Below are 21,098 nucleotides of genomic sequence, written 5' to 3'. Positions count from 1 at the left end.
CTGCTTACGCGCACGCGCATTTCTTGCTGGGGAGAAAGTGCGTGAGCACTACCTTGGGGCGCCAGAGGCCGCCACAACCCACGCGCATTCAGCTGCGGACCACTCCCTCCCCCCCGCACTCCTGCCTCGCCACTTCCCCTCCCCGCCCGGCCTGCCTTCGCTTTGCGCACGCGCCTTTTGACGTAACGGCCCCAAGAGGTAGAAGCGCTTTTTCCGCCCGGCTGCGGGGCGTGGCTCTGCGCGCAGTTTGATGACGACGTTTCGGCGCCGTGGCGGAATGGCGGCTTCTACCTCTGAGGCGGGGGACGCTATGGGTCCCACAGGTGAGTGGCGCGGGACGCGCGCGTGAGACGGTCCGGCGCCCTGGGGGCTTCCCCGAGCCCCTACGGAGGCCATCTCCGTTCCTCCGCGAGCCGCAGGACTCGGCCTGCCCGGCGGCTCTGCCCAGGCCGGGCACGCTGGGGAGTGGAGGGCTCCGGTTGAGTCTTCCTGCCACCCCTCTGGGCCATGCCTTTGTGCCACCTTCCGCGCGGCTCGTACACTCTGTCCTGGTCCGGTAGGTGTTCTTTGAAGGTTAACCGTCGTTGAAGGAATTGAGGGAAGGAGAGCTTTGTGTTGAAGTTGAGCTTTGGGCTCAACAGGCGGTGTGGGAGGCAGAGCCGTGTGTGGGTCCCAGCTCGACCCTTCCCCTGTGTGCTCCACTTCTCCGAGCCTTGGTTTCGGAGGCTCCCGAAGCCCAATTCGCAGGAGAGTTGGGAACAAATGGGCGCGTGTTGCTAAGGGAGGTCTTGGCATGACAGAATTTGCTTGGAATGATTGGCGTTGCCCAAGGGCTGTCGCTGTCAGAAAAAAACAAAACAAAACAAACAAAAACAACAAACGGGTTCCGAAGCAGCTCCTGGAGAAAATAGATGTTGGAGAGTCGCGACGAAGTGGACTCTAGGTGCATGGCAAGCAGAGACCTGTGACGGGGGAGGGTGGCCATGGCAGGGTCAGAGAACAGGGGTGTGGGAGACACCTGTTGGGAATTCTCGGGTTTGAATTTCCTCTCTTGGAAATTTCCTAGAAATTCCTCTGGGCCTCATTCTTTCAGTCGCTGCCCATGAAAGCTTCTTCTGAGCAGAGGTGCTTTCCCCTTCATCATCTCTAGAGCTCCGCACTTATCCAGCAGTCCACAGTTTAATGCTGCTTTGATCATTTTGCAGTAGTGCAGTGCTTTCTTGACCAAGTGCCTTAGGACTGAGGCGTTTTTCTTTAACACTGCAATTGATAGCTAGGTTAAGAATTGAGGCCTGGCGCGGTGGCTCATGCCTGTAATCCCAGCACTTTGGGAGGGATCACGCGGTCCCTGATCATGCGGTCAGGAGTTCAAGACCAGCTTGGCCAAGATGGTGAAACCTCGTCTCTAGTAAAAAATACAAAAATTAGCTGCGCGTGGTAGCAGGCGCCTGTAATCCCAGCCACTTGGGAGGCTGAGGCAGAGAACTGTTTGCACCCAGGAGGCGGAGGTTGCAGTGAGCTGAGATCGCGCCACTAGACTCCAACCTGTGCGACAGAGCGCAGAGCGAGACTCCGTCTCAAAAAAAAAAAAAAAAAAAAAAAAAAGCTGGCCGGGTGGGGTGGCTCACGCCTGTAATCCCAGCACTTTGGGAGGCTGAGGCGGGCGGATCACGAGGTCAGGAGATCGAGACTATCCTGGCTAACACGTGAAACCCCGTCTACTAAAAATACAAAAAAACAATTAGCCGGGCGTGGTGGCGGGCGCCTGTAGTCCCAGTTACTCGGGAGGCTGAGGCAGGAGAATGTTATGAACCCGGGAGGCGCAGCTTGCAGTGAGCCAAGATCGCGCCACTGCACTCCAGCCTGGGTGACAGAGCGAAACCATCTCAGAAAAAGAAAAAGCGGCCGGGCACGGTGGCTCACGTCTGTAATCCCAGCACTTTGGGAGGCTGAGGCAGGCCGATCACGAGGTCAGGAGTTCGAGACCAGTCTGGCCAACATAGTGAAACCCCATCTCTACTAAAAATAAAAAATTAACTGGATGTGGTAGCATGTGCCTATAATCCTGGCTGCTCAGGAGGCTGAGGCAGGAGGATGGCGTGAACCCAAGCGGAGCTTGCAGTGAACCAAGATAGCACCACTGGACTCTAGCCTGGGCGACAGAGTGAGACTCCGTCTCAAAAAAAAAAAAGAATTGAAAAAACTTGGGAGATGTTCCTATCGCCGAGAGGCAGAGATTCCTGTCTCCTCTCACTCTACAACTGCCTACATGGCCTCTTTACACCCAGTCTCTCTTCCTCCACAGACTGCCAGGTGCCACCCCAGTGCCTTTACTTGTGTATGGGCAGAGCTGGGCCAGGAAAACTGTAACTAGCCTACCAGTGGGACTTGGCAGACTTCCTGTCTGTGAAGTCTAGGTCTGAGCATTTTTCATTTCTGACCTGGGTGAGCTGAGAGGTAGGAATCTGGAAAGCTGATCTTAGTTTTCTTTCTTTTTTTTTCTTCCATTTTTTGAGACACAGTTTCCCTCTGTCACCCCGGCTAGAGTGCAATGGTGTGATCTTGGCTCACTGCAACCTCCGCCTCCTGGGTGCAAGCAGTTCTCTGCCTCAGCCTCCCAAGTCGCTGGAACTACAGGTGCCCGCCACCACACCTGGCTAATTTTTGTATTTTTAGTAGAGATGGGGTTTTGTCATGTTGGCCAAACTGGTCTCGAACTCCTGGCCTCAAGTGATCTGCCCACCGTGGCCTCCCAAAGTGCTGGGATTACAGGTGTGAGCCATGGTGCCTGGCCTTTGATCCTAGTTTTCTGATGGCTTATTCAAAGGCTCCCTTGGCAGAGCTTGCTCTTCTCCTCCGTTCATTGCATAGTGCACAGGTAATATGGAGGGGATTTGCCCCTGTCTCAGTTTTGTGAGGTGGTCTTTGTATTGGAATCTTGATTCTGCCACTTACTAGCTGGGTGGGAGTAAGTGAGTTATCCCATTTCTGCCTCTCCTTCATCATCTGTACTTATCTGCAGTCATAGTACTTCTGTACCCATCGGGTTGTTGTGAGGTTGGTTTTTCTATTCTTGCATGACAAACTTAGCAGCTTAAACCAGCACCCGTTTATTATCTCATAGTTATGTATGCAGAAGTCCAGGCAAGCTCAGCTGTGCATTACAAGACTAAAATCAAGGTGTTGGCAGCTGCTCTTATCTGGAAACTCTAGGGAAGAAGCTGCTTCCAGGTTTATTTAGGTTGCTGGCAGAATCCATTTCCTTGGAGTTGTAGAACTAAGGTCTTTGTTTCCTTGCTGGCTGTCAGCTGGGGACTACTCTGTAACTTAAGGTCCACTAACTTAGGACTCTAATTGGATGTGCAAAATGCCGTCACAGCAGTACCTAAATGAGTATTTGATTGAACAAACAGGGGTCGGGAATCTTGGGCTGCTATCTTTAGAATTCTGCCAACCACTGAGGATTAAATGAGGAGATACATAGAGAGCATTTAGAGTGAGTCCTGGTATATAACAAATGCTGTACAAACATTACTAAGGATTCAGTACCACAAACTTGGCTCTGAAGCTGGCCACTGTGGGCTGCAGGAAAACAGTGTTTCTTTTTTTTTTTTTTTTGAGTTGGAGTCTTGCTCAGCCTCCTAGGCTGGGGTGCAGTGGCGTGATCTCAGCTCACTGCAACCACCTTCTCCCGGGTTCAAGTGATTCTCGGGTCTCAGCCTCCTGAGTAGCTGGGATTATAGGCACCCGCCATCATGCCTGGCTAATTTTTGTATTTTGGTAGAGACGGGGGTTTCACCATGTTGGCCAGGCTGGTCTTGAACTCCTGACCTCAGGTGATCCTCCTGCCTCAGCCTCCCAATGTACTAGGATTACAGGCGGGAGCCACCGTGCCCGGTTGAGAACAGCATTTCTATAAAAGATGGGAATAGCTGGCCGGGTGTGGTGGCTCACGCATGTAATCCCACACTTTGGAAGGTTGAGGCGGATAGATCGCTTGAGTCTGGGAGTTCAAGAGCAGTCTGCGCAACATGATGAAACCCCCATCTTTACAAAAAGTACAAAAATTAGCTGGGCTTGGTGATGTTTGCCTGTAGTCCCTGCTACTTGGGAGGCTGATGCAGGAGGGTCACTTGAGCTCAGGAGTTTGAGGTTGCAATGAGCTATGATCACACCACTGTACTGCAGCCTGAGCGACCAAGCAAGACCCTGTCTCTAATCAATAAATAAGACATGAGAATTGGCAATGTAATGTGTGTTGTGAATTGGTAATGTAATGTGTGATATTCTCCTGGGCATTGTGAAATTATGTAATATTTTATCAGGGCCAGGTGCAGTGGCTCACACCTGTAACCCCAACACTTAGGAGGCCAAGGCAGGAGGATCAGTGGAGCCCAGGATCCTGGGCATCATAGCCTGACAAACTAGCCCGGGCAACATAGCGAGACCGTGTCTCTAAAAAAAAGAAGAAAATTAGCCAGGCATAGTGGCACGTGCCTGTACTCAGGAGACTGATGTGGGAGGATTGCTTGAACCCAGGAGTTTGAGGTTGCAGTGAGCTATGATCATGCTGTCGCATTCCAGCCTGGGCAACAGAATGAGACCCTGTGTCTAAAGAAAAATATAAAAAGATTCTGCTGTGTTGCAGATGTTGAGATTTTGTCTTTGTTTTTCCACAGTGGTTTGCTAAGAAGGCCATTTTCAACTCTCTACTGGAGGCTGCTATGGCGTTCCCTCACCTGCAGCAGCCCAGCTTTCTACTGGTAAGTATCAACTGCTTGCATGAGTGTCAGTGTGGCCATAGTTTTGTAGCTGTGGGACTTGAGTGTTCTTCCCATTGCCTTGAATAATTCTATAGTGGTTGTTTTTTAGGGGCATGTGATGGAAACAATGGCAGACTCCTTAACTTGACTGTGCCTCCTTATTACTACAGGACCTTGGGGTTACTCAACCTCTGGGCTCTGGGTTTTCTCATACAAGTTCATTCAAATTCTATCTTCTCTACTTCCCAAGGGTATGAGGAGGAGGAAGAGCAAGTGAGAAGGACGTATATCAGAATGTTCATGACTTGTAAATTCTTAAATAGATACCAAGCATTCTAATGATCAGTCATAACTGTCATCAGTGAAAAACGGAGACACTGTTGTACTGAGGGCTGCTAGGTTGCACTTTAAGTATTAAACATGATGCTGAGAACTGAGTGCAGTGGCTCATGCCTGGAGTTCCAGCTACTGAGGCGACTGAGGCAGGAGGATTACTTGAGCCCAAGAGTTTGAGACCAGCCTGGGCAACATAGTAAAGACTTAGAAAGAAAAAAAAAAATGACACTGAGAAGTGAGAAGTTAGATATGAGGCAAGTATTGGTGATGAAAGTTCCTAATTTTAGTTCTTAGGTGTTTTTGTAAACATTTATGTGGAAGGACATTCTTCCTCAGTGCACCCCACTAGAGTCAACAGGTCTGGCCCATGGCCAGATAGCTCAGGTCTCCATCTCTGTCTCAATCACTGTGAAATCCACCCTCGTTTGGAGGTAGACAAGGTCTTAGATATCCTTTGGCAAAGATCTCTAGGTTGAAATTATAGCCGTTTCTCCTGATCTTTATCCATTCGCACAGATGCCCTTTTTCTCCTTGTAGTCAGGGTGCTTTCCTCACATCCCACGGCTAGGTAGATTTCATTAGTCCTTGTCCTGAGTCTTTTCTGGCCTCTTCATTGCCTTCATGATTAGTGTCTGCTTGGCTGAAGCCGTCTATAATGTTTGTCTGCCCTGTGTTTTAAGGTTATTGGTTTAGTGGTTCAGTGTCTACTGAATAAAGGACAGCTCATTTAAGAGAGCTTCTGCCATAGCCATGATGTTGGGCGTTCTTACTGATGATCACAACGGTGTAATCATGGTGGTCCATCAGGCTGGAAATTTCCAGTTGATGCGTATAAACTCAGTGGTACTCTGTGGTTTGTGAGGAGTGCCCTTAACACAATCAAGATCCTCTTCTGGCTCTGGGGCTGACTCTGGGACCAATCCCTACTTATGGATTGTAGAAGTCAATCCTGTTCTGATCATGTGCAGCACTCTGAGGGGGTACTGGGAAACAAGGCTGATAGTTCCTGGTCCAGAGAGCATAGAACTACGGCCTCTCCTAGTAGTACTCTTTGGGCCACTGACACACATGAGGGGCTGGGGAACCAGGCCAGTGGTTATGGGTCTGACTCATAACCTATTGCTTGGATTTCTGTTTGACTCAAGCCAGAGTATCACTAAAAGCGGCAGAGTGAATGTCCTCGTGATTTTTTCACTTTGTTCTGTCTTCTAGGCTAGCCTGAAAGCTGGCTCTATAAATAAGCCCTTTGCACAGCAGTGCCAAGACTTGGTTGAAGTCATTGAGGATTTTCCAGCAAAGGTATAGTTCTGCTAATGTCTCTTTTTGGAGCATGTCTTACACATTCGTTGAAGAACTTTATTATAATTCCTAATTTCCCTCCCCGCCCCCACCCCGAGCACTGCCTGGCACAGAGGCCTGGCCATTATCATGACCATTATGTTTATGGACACATCTAAACATGTGAACTTGTAGATCAGGGGTTCTCAGCCACAGGTGCTCTGTCCCTCAAGGGGACACTTGGCAATGTCAGAGACATTTTTGGTTGTCACATCTGGAGGTAGATGGGGAGTGTGTGCTACTGGCATCTAGGAAGTAGAGGCCAGGGTTGCTGGAAACATTCTGCAAAGCACAGGACAGCTCCCTGCGACAAAGAAGTATCTAGCCCAAAATGTCAACAGCACCAAGGTTGAGAAACCCTGATGTAAATACTAAAAATATGTATTTAAATCACACCTGGAATTGTCAAGCCCAGGAAGCTGGCCTAGACAAGGAGTTAATACCAAATGGCAATAGGTTTCAGGGGCTTCACTCTGGAAAGGATGTTGCTTTCCTTTCTGATAGAGCATCCTTCAAGTCAGAAGTTTGCATCACTTTTTAAAGAATCTTTTTTTGTGGTGGCTCATGCCTGTAATCTCAACACTTTGGGAGGCCGAGGTGGGAGGATCCCTTAAGCCCTGGAGCTCAAAATCAGTCTAGGCAACATACTGAGAACCTATCTCTACAAGAAATTTAAAAATTAGCTGGGTGTGGTGGTGTGTGCCTATAGTCCCAGCTACTCAGGAGGCTGAGGTGGGAGGATTGCTCGAGCCCAGGAAGTCAAGGCTGCAGTGAGCCATAATTGCACCACTGCACTGCAGCCAGGGCAACAGAGTGAGACCCTGTCTCAAAAAATATGTATTTTTTTTTTTTAATTTTATATTTTTTAATTTTCTTCATCGTTTCTGTTTATTTATTAATTTTTCTTAAGTTTTCTATCACACACAAAAAATGTATTTTGATCAGAGGCTGACTTACTTAACTGGCCCAAGTCTAAAGCAACACTGCTTGGTATGCCATGTACCCCATTGGAAGAACCCAAAGCTGCTCTTGTCGTTGGCACCATGGCACCAGGCTTCCTTTGGGTGCAGGGCTGATCCCGTAGGTCTCAGCCAGGGAGTGGCCTCCTCAGAGGGAGCTGGGCGGCAGGTGGTGCAGGACTAGAGCCGGGGCAGGAGTGGGTGCTGGTCCTGCCTGCGGCTTCACCACACATTGTTTCAGGAGCTGCACACCATCTTCCCATGACTGGTAGAGAGCATTTTCGGCAGCCTAGATAGTGTCCTTGTTGGCTGGAACCTCCGCTGCTTACAGGGGCGCGTGAATCCCGTGGAGTACAGCATCGTGATGGAATTTCTCGACCCTGGGTAGGTAGGTTGGTCACCGGAGAGAGGCTGGGTGATTCCTTACGGTGATTCCACCTTTAAACCACTCTCTGAATTTTTTAAGATTAAGAAACAATCAAAGCAAGATAATTTGCATTTCCTTTGCCCTGTTTTTGTTTGTTTGTTCAGTTTCATGTTCAGTGGCCCAATGATGAAGTTGGTTTATAAGCTTCAAGCTGAAGACTATAAGTTTGACTTTCCTGTCTCCTATCTGCCTGTAAGTAAACCACAGTGGCGAGAGTGGTGCTCGGGGCAGTGGGCCTTGCACAGCCCTGTGGTGATGGGCAATCTTCTCCAGTCCTCTGAGGGCAAATTGAGGAGTGATTCGTTCCGGGGGTATGAGAGGCAAAGGAAATGGGTATTGCATGGCTGCTACCCTTGCTGTCTGCAGCTTTTTATGAGATGGTAGGAGAAGTTCTAAGCAAAGACTCTTGTTCAGGCACTGCTCAGAGGCAGGGCACTGTCCCCACAGGTGGGTTCTGTGTGTGGGTCTCTTCCCCAGCAGCCTTCCCCGAGTGCTCCTGTGCATGTGGGGCACTGCGTATCGGGCACTACGCACCAGCACCTGCCCACAAGCCTCACTGCCTCTCTGCCTCTCTCTGCAGGGTCCTGTGAAGGCGTCCATCCAGGAGTGCATCCTCCCTGACAGTCCTCTGTACCACAACAAGGTCCAGTTCCCCCACACTGGGGGCCTTGGTCTGAACCTGGCCCTGAGTATCCTTTGGTGGCCCTGAGGTAGGGAGGCTGTGGGTGGTCCAGCACTTGACACTAGAGGGTGGAGGTGGCTCATCAGCCCTGCGTGTTTGACCCTGACGTTGCTCTCAGATCATTCGAGTATTACATATTCTTCTTTGCCTTGAGCCTCATCACTCAGAAGGTAGGGAAGGGATGCCTTTTGCTGGGAGAGGTGGGGCCACAGCCCAGGGCTTCCCTGCACTTGTTGGTGCTTGGTGGCCTGGCAGTGTCCAGAGCCCACGCTAACAACTAGCTTGGTTTTCCAGCCACTCCCTGTGTCCCTCCACGTCCGTACTTCAGACTGTGCCTATTTCATCCTGGTGGACAGCTACCTGTCATGGTTCCTGCCCACCAAAGGCAGTGTGCCCCTGCCACTCTCCTCCAGCCCAGGGGGGACCAGCCCCTCACCACCTTCCAGGTAAGGCTGCCCTTTGTTAAGACCTGGCCCTTCCATAAGGGAGTGGCCTGGTCACTTGCATCGCCCACAGGGACAATGTTGCCACTCTTTGTCCAGGGTTCCCCAATTTTTCTTATGCCTCATTCCCCACCCCCAGCTGTCTTAGCACAGACTGGAGGGTGGGGGTGTGGAGGGCAATCTGTCCTTAGTGTTCAGTGTCTTTGGCCATCACTGAAGCTATCAGGTCCCTGGAGGCCTGCATGGGAATGGGTTGTGTTGTGTGTGGAGCAGCCCTCCCCACAGGCGGTGTCTGAGGCAGTGAGCAGGGTAGAAAGGTTGTCCTATGAGCAAAAAAAAATGGAAATCTCTGTGGGCCCCAGGAGCAGGTCTTGAAGGGGAGGCCCTGGGCCAAAGAGCCTGTTTTGCCAGTCCAAACAGGCTGAGCCTGATGCGCGCCTGCACAGGTCGGGAGTGTGAACCAGGGGCTCTCATGCCTGGCTGTCCTGGGTCCTCAGTGGGCACTAATGCAGGGCCTCTTGGCCGACTTCCCAGGAGACCCTCTTGCCCCAGCAGCAGCTGCTTGTGTACCTTTGACCCTCCTTAATCTCACTGGCCTATCGCCTTCCCCAGGAAGCTGCATGCAGGCCCCTTCCTGCAGATGCTGGCCCACCCCAGATCTGCTGGCATGTGTAAGGCAGGCCAGGCCTTTACCTACAATTCACGTGTGGACAGATTCCCCAGAGGGTGGAGGGGAGAAAGGGAGCGGCAGGGAGGAGACGCTGCCCAGGTGGCGGCAGTGATCAGTGACCCTGAAATGTTGCTGATCCTGTGGAGGACTTGGAGGTGAGGCGGATTCACACCCTCTTAGATGCAGAATTCAGCTGCCAAGCAGTTTTTGATGCCTGGTTTTTTTGCTTGTTTTAACTTTTTGGGTTTTTTATTTTAATTTTTTCTTTTAGAAATTGTATATGTAGGCTGGGAGTGGTGGCTCACGCCTGTAATCCCAGCACTTTGGGAGGCTGAGGTGGAGGGATCGCCTGAGGTCAGGAATTCGAGACCAGCCTGGCCAACATGGTGAAACCTCGTCTCTACTAAAAATACCAAAATTAGCTAGGCATGGTTGTGCACACCTGTAATCCCAGCTACTCGGGAGGCTGAAGCGGGAGAATCGCTTGAACCCAGGAGGCGGAGGTTGTGGTGAGCTGAGATTGCACCACTGCGCGCGCGCGCACACACACACACACAGACACACACACACACACACACACACACACACACGAAAAGAAATTATATACATATGGTTTGGGTTTATTTATTTATTTATTTATTTTATTTTATTTATTGTTTTTGGAGACGGAGTCTTGCTCTGTCGCCCATGCTGGAGTGGTGCAGTGGCACGATCTTGGCTCACTGCAACCTCCGTCTCCTGGGTTCAAGCGATTCTCCCGCCTCAGCCTCGCAAGTAGCTGGGATTACAGGCACAGGTCAGTGTGCCCAGCTAATTTTTGTACTTTTAGTAGAAATGGGGTTTCACCATGTTGGCCAGGCTGGCCTCAAACTCCTGACCTCAGGCAATCCGTCCACCTCGGCCTCAGACAAAGTGCTGGGATTACAGGTGTGAGCTACTGCGCCCAGCATTTTTTTTTTTTTTTTTTTTTTTTTTTTTTTTTTTTTTTGAGACAGGGTCTGGCTGGGTTGCTCAGCCTGGAGTGCAGTGTTGTGATCACAGCTCACAGCAACGTTGACATCCTGAGCTCAAGTGATCCTCCCACTTCAACCTCCCAAGTAGCTAGTACTATAAGCGTGCACCCCCACACCTAGCTTTTATTTTATTTTTTTGTAAGATGGGTCTTGCTATGTTGCCCAGGCTGCTCTAGAACTCCTGGGCTTGAGTGATCCTCCTGCCTTAGCCTCCCAAAGTTCAGAGATTACAGGCATGAACCACTACACTGGTCCACTGTGGGTTTTTTTTTTTTTTTTTTTTTTTTGACAGGGTCTTACTCTGTCGCCCAGGCTGGAGTGCAGTGGCGCTGTCTCTGCTTCAAGTGATTCTCCTGGCTCAGCCTCCCAAGTAGCTGGGACTACAGGTGCCTGTCACCACGCCCAGCTAATTTTTGTATCTTTAGTAGAGACAGGGTTTCACCATGTTGGGCAGGCTGGTCTTGAACTCCTGACCGCAAGTGATCTGCCTGCCTCGACCCCCTAAAGTGCTGGGATTACAGGTGTGAGCCACTGCTCCTGGCCTAGCCATTATGTATTTTTAAAGACGGTCTTACTTTGTCACACAGGCTGGAGTGCAGTGTCACAATCATCACTTGGTGGCACAATCATCACTCAAGCCAGCCTGTCACCTCAGTGACTATAGGCATGCATCACCACAGCCAGCTAATTTAACATTTTTTTTTTTTGCAGAGATATGGGGATCCCTCGCTGTGTTGCCCAGGCTGGTCTTGAACTCCTGGCCTCAGCAATCTTCCTGCCTCAGCTTCCCAAGTAGCTGGAATTACAGGTGCAAGCCTCCACACCTAAATTTATTTTGAAATAACTTCAGACTTACAGGTAAGTTTCCATGCATAATAAAAATAACTTGCAGGCCGAACACCGTGGCTCACACCTGTAATCCCAGCACTTTGGGAGGCCAAGGCGGGAGGATCACTTGAGGCCAGGAATTCAAGACCAGCGTGGGCAACGTTGGGAGACCTCATTTCTACAAAAAAAAACATTAGCCAAGTGTGGTGATCTGCAACTATGGTCCCAGCTACTCAGGAGACTGAGGTGGGAGGATCACTTGTGCCCAGGAGCAGTGAGCTGTGAGCTGTGAGTGTGCCACTGCACTCTAGCCTGGGGTAACAGAACAAGATCCTGTCTCGGGAAAAAAAAAAAAAAGAAACTTTCATAGACCCTTCACCCAGATTTCCAAATTGTTAACAGTTTGCTGCATCTGTTGTTTTCCACCTCTATTGTATGTGCTTTTTTTTTTCTAAGCCAATATGAGTAAGCTACAGGATATGACACCCCTTGACCTCTTAATATTTCAGTGTATTTCCTAGAAGTGAATGCATTATCCTATATAGTCACAGTGCCTATAACCACACCAGGAAGTTAGTATTGCCACCAGGCAACACACTGTGTGCAGTGATGTTTCACAGGCTCACCCACTGTATGCAGTGATATTTCTAGTCCCCTTCAGTCAGGAATGGTCCCTTGCCTTTCTGTCTTTCCTGACCTTGACCCCTCCAGAGCATGCGGCCGCCCCTTAGGCTGACTGGTATTTGCTGGTGACTAGGCCAAGCATGGGCTTTGTTGGGAGGAGCACCGTAGTGGGACACCTGGTCCTTGCCAGGTGCCCTTTTATCACTGGGTGTAAAAGGTGTTGGTCAGGTTTTTCCATTGTAAAATACTTTGTGCCCAGATTAAATAGTAATGAGGCTGGGCACGGCGGCTGATGCCTGTAATCCCAGTACTTTGAGAGGCTGAGGTGGGAGGATCGCTGGAGCTCAGGAGTGTGAGACCAGCTCAGGCAACATAGCAAAATCCCATCTCTACCAAAAATTTAAAAATTAGCCAGGCATGGTGGTGTGCGCCTGTAATCCCAGCTACTTGAGAGGCTGAGGTGGGAGGATTGCTTGCATCCAGGAGGCGGAGGTGGCAGTGAGCAAAGATCATGCCCCTATACTCCAGCCTGGGCTACGGAGAGAGACCGTATCTCAACCAAAAAGAAAAAAATTAATAGTGAGTGCCTGGGCCACATAGCACGACCTTGTTTCTACTAAAAAGGACAACATCAGCCAGGCATGGTGGTGTTGGTCCCAGCTACTTGGGAGGCCTAAGTCTAGGAGGTTGGGGTTGCAGTGAGCTGTGATTGCATCAGTGCACTCCAGCCTAGGCAACAGGATACGATCCTGTCTCGAAAAAAAAAAAAAAAATTGATAGCGAGAATTTACTGGGAAGATGTATGGAGACTATGTAATTATCAGTAGTATTAACATCCACTTTTGATTCTCCCCTTTTTTCAAATTGATTTTATTTGCAGACAGGGTCTTGTTCTCTTACCCCAGGCTACAGTGCAGTGGTACGATCTCTGCTCACAGCAACCTCAACCTCCTGGGCCCAAGTGATCCTCCCGTCTCAACCACCCAAGCATCTGGGACTACAGGCAGGCATCACCACACCTGGCTAATTTTTGTATTTTTTGTGGAGACAGGGTTTTGCCATATTGCCCAGGCTGGAAATTTCTTAATTTTTTAGAAACAGGGTCTTGCCCTGTCACCCCAGGATGGAGTGGAGTTGGTACGATCATTTGTCACTATAGCCTCAACTCATGGGCCCAGGCCATTCTCCCTCCTCAGCCTTCTAAGTAGCTAGGACTACAGGCACATGCCACCAGGCCCAGCTGTTTTATGTTTCAGTGTTTTTGTGGAGATGGGTTCTCACTTTGTTGCCCAGGCTAATCTCAAATGCCTGGCCTCAAGAAATCCTCCTGCCTTGGTCTCCCAAGGTGCTGGGATTACAGGTGTGAGCCCCTATGCCCAACATCACTATTGAGTCTTGACCAAATCAGCTATTAATAGGGCGGTTACCAAACGGTGGTTCTCTAACTTTATCCCTCCTTCATTGATTAGTGGGTCAGTGGTCACTCTGTGGTAAGGAAGACTTTTCTCTTGGCTATTTATTTATTCAGGTATATCAGTGTAGATCAGGGGGCTGGGGGGGAGGTATGCATTGTGCTATTGAACAAGTTGTAATCTGTCCCTGCTCTCATTGATTTTGATATCCAGATTGCCCCTGGCTAGGCCAGTGGGAGCCTTTAACTCGGGCCTGTTTCTGTGTCTCCCTCAGGACACCAGCCATGCCCTTTGCTTCCTATGGCCTCTACCACACTAGCCTCCTGAAGCGACACATCTCTCATCAGACGTCTGTGAATGCAGACCCCGACTCCCATGAGATCTGGAGGTCAGAAACTCTGCTCCAGGTGAGAGTTGAGCTGGTCAAAAGAAACTCTTCAGCCAGCTGGGCACAGTGGCTCACGCCTATAATCCCCAGCACTTTGTGAGGCCAAGGTGGGCAGATCACCTGAGGCCAGGAGTTTGGGACCAACCTGGCCAACATGGTGAAACCACGTCTCTACTAAAAATACAAAAATTAGCCAGGCACGGTGGCAGGTGCCTGTAATCCCAGCTACTCGGGAGGCTGAGGCAGGAGAATCGCTTGAACCCAGGAGGTGGAGGCAGCAGTAAGCTGAGATAGTGCCATTGCACTCCAGCCTGGGTGACAGAACTAGACTCCATCTCAAAAAAAAAAAAAAAAAAAAAAGAAAAAGACAAGAAACTGTTTACCACCTTCCACTATGTGGGGCAGAGTCCCAGAGGCAGCCCCTCAGCCCGGGGCTGATTCTAAATTGTTGGTATTTTCCTGCTATGACATTTAGAAAACATGAAAATAAATCTGCCCACCCTTCTAACTTAAATGTCATTGACGGTGTTTTTCATCCCAGGATCCCCTGTCCATGGAAATTGTTTCGTTTTGCCTGTGGTGATATTATTGTTGCAGAGTCTTTTGGTTTCCATGACATTGAATGGTGAGGGGTCTGTGCAGCCTCCACAGGCCTTCCATTGATTCAGGGGATCCAAGTAGTAGGTGACTGATTTCCTTGTCTGCCCAGAGGGGCTCCAACCTGTCAGGATGGTATGGGCTAGCTCACTTCCTGAGTGCTGGCCAACTCCCAGGTCCTGGCTATGTCTTCTAGGCACACATCGGAGAGATTCAGCAGGTGCTGCTTCTAACACTGGATCCTGGGGCTGACTTGGTAGCCACAGCCTTGCTTTTGACAGCCTGGCATGTAGATAAGATAGGTTTCTATCTCCCATCTTGTATATAACTCCTAGTATTTGGGGTGCTGCACTTTTTGAAGCCTCCATACCATTTCACAGCATCCTCGCAGGGTGGAATGGTAAGAACTGTTGCGCCTGTTCACAGAGGGGACCATGATGCCCAGATGACTCTTGGCTGTGTGGACTGTGGGCTGTGCTGGCCATGAAGAGGGCACAAGATCATGACACAGGGCTTATAGGGCAGAACTGGAAGGTTCTGCTGTTCCCTGGACCAAAGCCTTTTTTTTTTTTTTTTTTTTTTGAGATGGAGTCTCCCTGTGTTGTCCAGACTGGAGTGCAGTGGCACAATCTTGGCTCCGTGCAACCTCCACCGCTCAGGTTCAAGTGATTCTCCCGCCTCAGCCTCCCGAGTAGCTAGGATTACAGGTGTCCACTGCCATGCTCAGCTAATTTTTGCATTTTTAGTAGAGATGGGGTTTTACCGTGTCTCGAACTCCTGACCTCAAGTGATCCGTTTGCCTCGGCCTCCCAAAGTGTTGGGATTGCAGGCTTGAGCCACCGTGCCTGGCCCTTTTTGTTTTTTTAATTAAGAAAAAAAATTTAATTGTAAGATATACATAACATAAAATTTATTGTCTTAACCATTTCCAAGTGTACAGTCAGTAGTGTTAAATACAGTCATGTTGTTGTGCATCCAATCTCCAGAATGCTTTTCATCTTGCAAAACTGAAACTGAACCAGCCCGGGCGCAGGGGCCTCACACCTCTAATCTTAGCGCTTTGGGAGGCCAAGCAGGGAAGGATTGCTCAAGGCCGGGAGTTCAAGACCAGCCTGGACAACACAGTGAGACCCCATCTCTTTGAATAAAAAACAAAGAAATCAAACCATTAAACAATTCCCCACCCAGCACCTGGCAACCACTATTCTGCTGTTTCTATGGATTTGACTCCTAGATCTCATACCCAGAGTATTTGTAGCACATAGTACTTATTTGTGTGTGACTAGCATGCTTCACTTAGCATAATGGACTAAAGATTAATCCATGTTACAGCATGTGTCAGAATTTCCTTGCTTTTTAAGGCTGAATAGTGTTCCATTGTGTGGATGTACCACATTGTGTTTATTCATTCATCTCTCGGTAGACACTTGAGTTGCTTTTTTTTTTTTGGAGACCAAGTTTTGTTCTTGTTGCCCAGGTTGGAGTGGAGTGGCGCGATTTTGGCTTACCGCAACCTCTACCTCCTGGGTTCAAGTGATTCTCCTGCCTCAGCCTCCCGAGTAGCTGAGCTGGAATTACAGGCATGCGCCACCATGCCCGGCTAATTTTGTATTTTTAGTAGAGACACGGTTTCTCCATGTTGGGTCAGGTTGGTCTCAAACTCCTGACCTCAGGTGATCCACCTGCCTTGGCCTCCCAAAGTGTTGGGATTACAGGCGTGAGCCACTGTGCCCAGCCCCTTTTTTTTTTTTTTTAATCAGAGTCTAACTTTGTTGCCAGGCTAGAGTGCAGTAGTGCAGTCTTGGCTCACTGCAGCCTCAAACTCCTGGGCGCAAGCAATCCTCCCACCTCAGACTCCCAAGTAGCTGGGATTATTGGTGTGATGCCCCACCACACCCAGCTAATTTTTGTATTTTTTGTAGAGACAGATTTTCACTATGTTGGCCAGGCTGGTCTTGAACTCCTCGCCTCAGGTAATCCACCCACCTCAGCCTCCCAAAGTGCTGGGATGACAGGGTTGAGCCACCGTGCCTGTTGGTTGCCTTTTTACTCTGTCAATAGTATTTTTTCATGCTCAAGTGTTGATTTTGATGAAGTCTAGTTGTCTATTTTTTTTTTCCTTTTGTTGCCTGTGCTTTGGGCATCATATCTAATTAATCATTGCCCAATCTAGTGTTACGAAGTTTTCTCCCATGTTTTCTTCTGAGAGTGTATGGTTTTAGTGCTTATCCTCAGGTCACTTACCCATTTTGAGTTATTTTTTGGCGATGGTGTGAAGGAAGGGCCCAGCTTCACTGTTCTGCACATGGGTATTCTGTGTTCCCAGCTCTGCTTGTTGGAGACACTGTCCTTTCCCCACTGGATGGTCTGGCACCATTGTTGAGAATGGTTTGACTAGCTAATGCTTTTTTGCCGGTTTTTGTTGAAATGTGGGTTCATCACTATTCCTTGGAGATGTATCAAAAAATGCAGTCCCCTCACGCCACAGTATGTTTCCACAGTTTTCCTTCCCACCTCCTGCTTCTGACCCTGCTCAACCTGCTGCTTCTTATCCTGCCTCTGAGTGAGTTTTCACAGGCTGGATGGTGAGAAGCAGAAACCCACCACCCACCTGTCACTCAGAAGCCGAATAAGAAGTGGGCATCGTTCTCTTGTTTCCGGTGGCGGGCAGGGGGCGTTGCACCCTGACCTGTAGATATTTGAGGCCTGGAAGTCTGGCCTCTCCGGGTCCATCCCTGTGCAGCTTCCTGAGCCCCCTCCCTGGCAGCGGGAACAGATGAGGTTGTGGTGCTCTTGCTCTGGGGGCAGGGGAGCTGCGATGCCTCTGGGAGCCACTTTCTTGTCAGTCTCCTTGACCATCAGCAGTGCCTTTGTGCTTTCCCACAAAGGGGTGGCCTGGAGCCTCCTTTGCCTGCTCCCCCTACTCCCCCACCTCCTCCAGAGCATGAGCAAGCAGCCGTTCTCGTGGCGAGTGGCACCTGTTGGCCCCTGCATGCAGCCTGGCTTGCCTCCTCTCCCTCTGCCTCGCCTCTCCCCACTCTCTCTCTGGGCAGCACGCTGCTTTCAGATGCATGGAGGTGGCAGAGGCCCTGGGTCGTTCTTGCTGTTGCTGTTCCTGGAGCTAGCACCACCCCTGGACTGGTCAGAGTGAGAAAGCAGCTAGGTGAACCTTACATCTCCAGTCAGTCATCCTCCATGGAGCAGCTTGACTCATGCCCATCCAGGCCCTTGCCTAAAGTGGCATCAGCCACGTTGTCTGGTGCCCATGGCGTCTGTGCATCAGCATGCTTGGGAAACTTTGGCTTTGTCACTGACAGAATTATTGAGGGCTTCCTCCAGAATGTGGGTGATGGAGTTAAACTTCAGAAGAGCATCCTGTCACTTTTCCTCTGGTTCTGGTGAAGAGCTGTGGGTGTGCTTCTGCCACAGTCTCTGCAGCCAGTTCCATGGCCCCATGCTTTGCCATGTGGAGGCTTTCTCAGAGCATAGGGTCCCCCAAATCCTCACCCTCAGAATCACATGGGTGGAGAATGGGGAAAAGCTGAGGACCCCATCTTGGGCCTCCTGAGTCACAAAGAGCCTGCAGTGCCCTTCCTGTTTCCAGAGCAGACTTGCTGCATGACCCTGGCTGGTGCCTGGGGGCCTGGTTATTCCCTGGGCCCGCTCCTCCCGCGGGGCTCTGGGACACTCACTCAGCACTCATGCATGTGGCGTGGCGTGGCCTGGCAGGGGCAGGGGCCACTGTACTGCATTGTGTTCCTGTTGCTTCTTCTGCCTTCTGAGGGAGTGGAAGCACACCTACTTTCAAGAGTCAGCCAGAAAGGCTCTTTTGGGCTGTCACCTGTGAGGATTCTGTGTCCTCACGGGCCAGAGGAAGGTCAGGGGGCTGTCCCTGTGGAGGGCAGGAGGTGCAGTTCCCTTCTTCCCCACATTTGCTTCCTCTTGGCCAGACCTTGGGGTGGGTGGACCCTGCTCAGAATACCTTGCAGTGGCCGGACCAAGTACCCAGAGATGCTCCGCTCTTCGCCTCTTCCAGTTCAGGCAAAACACAAAACGCAAGAAAACTTGGTGGGTGGGAGCCAGAGAAGGGCAGCTGCGGAGGTCTGTGTCTCCCAAGGCTTCTTGCCGCTTGCCCAGGCCTGTGCTACATGTACTGCCATGCAGAAATCCTTGCCCATCCCCACTAGCCCTTATTTTCAGATGCAGGAAGTGAGGCTCCTGGGGTCATCCTCCTCACCCTGCTTGAGTCTAGGGTGCGTGCTTGCTCCCCAGTGGCCCTGTGGGCAGTAAGGATGGCCATGGCGCTGTAGGCCACTGTGTTCCTGCAAGCAAGGGCAGAGCCACACTGGGGAACTATGTGTCTGATTCCTCCCTGAGCCCCAGGTCTGGCACAGAGGAAGGCTGTGGAGGGCAACACCTCCCTGCCCTGCTTTTTCACTCCATGCTCTGCGTGTCATGGCGACTGGCGTGTGTTCTGATTTCTCCTGTGTGGAGCCCAGTGGGTGTGCTGCTTGGGCAGGAGGCATGCTGCTGGCGGGGCAGGATGTGCGCCAGGCCGGCTCTGGCTGCACTGGGCTGAAGGGGTGCTTCGGCAGGCCGTGGTGCTGCAGGGCAGTAGGTTGGAGGGTCCTGGCTAGGAGCCAGCTCAGCCTCAGGTTCCTGCTGCCTCTGGGTTTGTGTGGCTGTGGCCAGATCCTCGGGGGCTCCCGCCCTTGGGAACCCACTGTATATGGAGGGTGGGAGTTTCTGGTGCTGTAGGAGAGGCTGCCTGCAAGAGTCAGAGCTGATGTGCACACCGCCTTAGCTGACGTTCGGACTGTGAGGGTGGAGGGCAGGGCCTGGTGGCTTGAGCCTATGCTCCTCGTGTCTGTGCTACCCTTGGGGACCTGTCCTCTCCCTCAGTTCTCAGAGAGCCAGTCATGGAGGAGACATTGATTGAGTTTTAGACACATAGGGATTGATCATGTCTTATACCAATTTGGTAAATTTCTTAAGGCAACCCAGGGAAATCCAGTCAATTCCACATGTGTCTTCTGGGCAGAGTCCTCCTCCTGGAACATGTTCCGCTGGTTTCTTTTCTGAGCCTCAGGATCTTGAGGTCTTGGTGGCTGGCAGTGTGTCCCAGCAAGGGCCCTGGGCTCTTGGAGGGCTCTGGTTTGCATGTGCCACAGATAGTGTGACCTCAGAGTCACTGGGGAGAGTGGGTCCCATCTTGAAGGGCAGTGAGTTGGGCCCCTCCAAGGAGCTAGAGAGGCCTTTAGGCCCCAGCAATACTGAGGGGCCACCCAGGTAACCTGGAGGGTCCCTCTGCCCGGGCCTCCAAAGCGAGGAGAATGTGGCCACAGCCCTGGCCTGGCTGCGGAACGGGGTGCTGCGCTGGCCCGCGGCTGCTGGGATTGCAGTTGTTTGGATTGTCACTGACCGTGCTTTGTTTTTGTTTTTTTCTCCTCACTCCTGGGCTCGTTCTCATTGCTTTCTTTCTCTCTCTGCTTCCCCTTCCCGCATCTGGTCCTATCTCTCCCCTTCCCCACCCCATCCTCTTGTCCTCTGCTCTTCTGCCTCTTCTGGCATCAATCTGTTCCATGTCTCAGCTGATGGTTCTGCACTACCGACTCAGTGTCTCCAACGCCCTCTATAGCCCCGCCCAACCCAGCCTCCAGGCCCTCCATGCCTACCAAGTACTGGCTCATTCGTTCCCTTCCCCCTGCCCAGAGTGCGTGTCCATGCCTGGCAAAGCAAGGGGCCGCTGGGGCCGGCCACTGGTGACTTAGAGGCTAGCTCCAAGCAGAGCAAAGCCCCTGTGTCGGGGGGAGGCAGGGGTCAGCCTCCAGCCTGGCTTGGCCCATGGCTTTGTAGACTAGCTTGGTTGGGGGTGGGGGTGGTGGCTGTGTGGCAGAATGAGGCATGTGGGCATGTGGCCCTGGCTGTCTAGGCTCCCGGCCAGTGGAGGTGTCACAAGATCTCCAGTATTGGAGGCCCCATGCTTGGCCCTGGTTTGAAGAGCTGGAGTCCTCAGGCATCAGCAGTGGCTGGGTTCACTGCACTCTGCAAGGTCTGGCACTCAGGAAGGAGCTGAAGACGCAGAGGCCTGGGACTTACGGGTGGTGTGGGTTCTGCCTTGTTCAGAACTGTCACCCAGCCTGGAGGTGCTGTGACCCAGAGCCTGTGTGTGAGGCAGGGGGGTAGGAAGGACCTGGGGCTTGACCCTTATAGCCCACAGAAGCTGTCAGTCCTTGACAGCCCAGCCAGGACCCGGGCCTTCACTCGGGGAGCCCTGGCCACTCATACACACCTCCAGAGGCAGATTAGAGTGGGTGGTGACCTCATAGAGGTTGTGGCTGCCTAGGCAGAAATGACAAGTGTGTGGATGGCTTTGAGGTCAGGGAAGCAGAGTTCAGACCTGTAGGGGACTTCAGGGATGACAGAGGAATCTGTGAGAGCTGGGGGAGATGGGTTGTGCTCACAGCCAGTGATCTGTCCCGTTCACCTGGGAAGGAGCACACATGAACAGGAATTTGAGCATAAGATGAGAAAATGTGTTGGCCCCGAGCGCTGGTGGGCTGGGATGGCGGCCACAGCACATGGGGGCACCTCATTCTGCAGGAGCCACTGCAGAGG

The 21,098-nt window shown here is 51.2% G+C and overlaps 1 protein-coding gene across 1 annotated transcript in view; it reads left to right on the top strand.

The window, feature by feature from the left end:
- Positions 1-256: 256 nt before the first annotated feature.
- Positions 257-21,098, top strand: part of LOC100454066 (sphingomyelin phosphodiesterase 4-like) — a 29,636-nt gene continuing 8,794 nt past the window's right edge. Inside the window, 11 exon segments of the mRNA XM_024239344.3 lie at positions 257-323; positions 4,680-4,763; positions 6,312-6,398; positions 7,638-7,780; positions 7,940-8,015; positions 8,404-8,522; positions 8,624-8,675; positions 8,800-8,951; positions 13,770-13,901; positions 16,895-16,967; positions 20,072-20,158. Of these exon segments, the coding sequence (XP_024095112.2) occupies positions 4,725-4,763; positions 6,312-6,398; positions 7,638-7,780; positions 7,940-8,015; positions 8,404-8,522; positions 8,624-8,675; positions 8,800-8,951; positions 13,770-13,901; positions 16,895-16,967; positions 20,072-20,158 (960 nt within the window). The 5' untranslated portion in view covers positions 257-323; positions 4,680-4,724.

Source organism: Pongo abelii, chromosome 22, assembly GCF_028885655.2.
Source record: "Pongo abelii isolate AG06213 chromosome 22, NHGRI_mPonAbe1-v2.0_pri, whole genome shotgun sequence".
Lineage (NCBI taxonomy): Eukaryota > Metazoa > Chordata > Mammalia > Primates > Hominidae > Pongo > Pongo abelii.
This window is presented reverse-complemented; position numbering and strand designations above follow the sequence as displayed.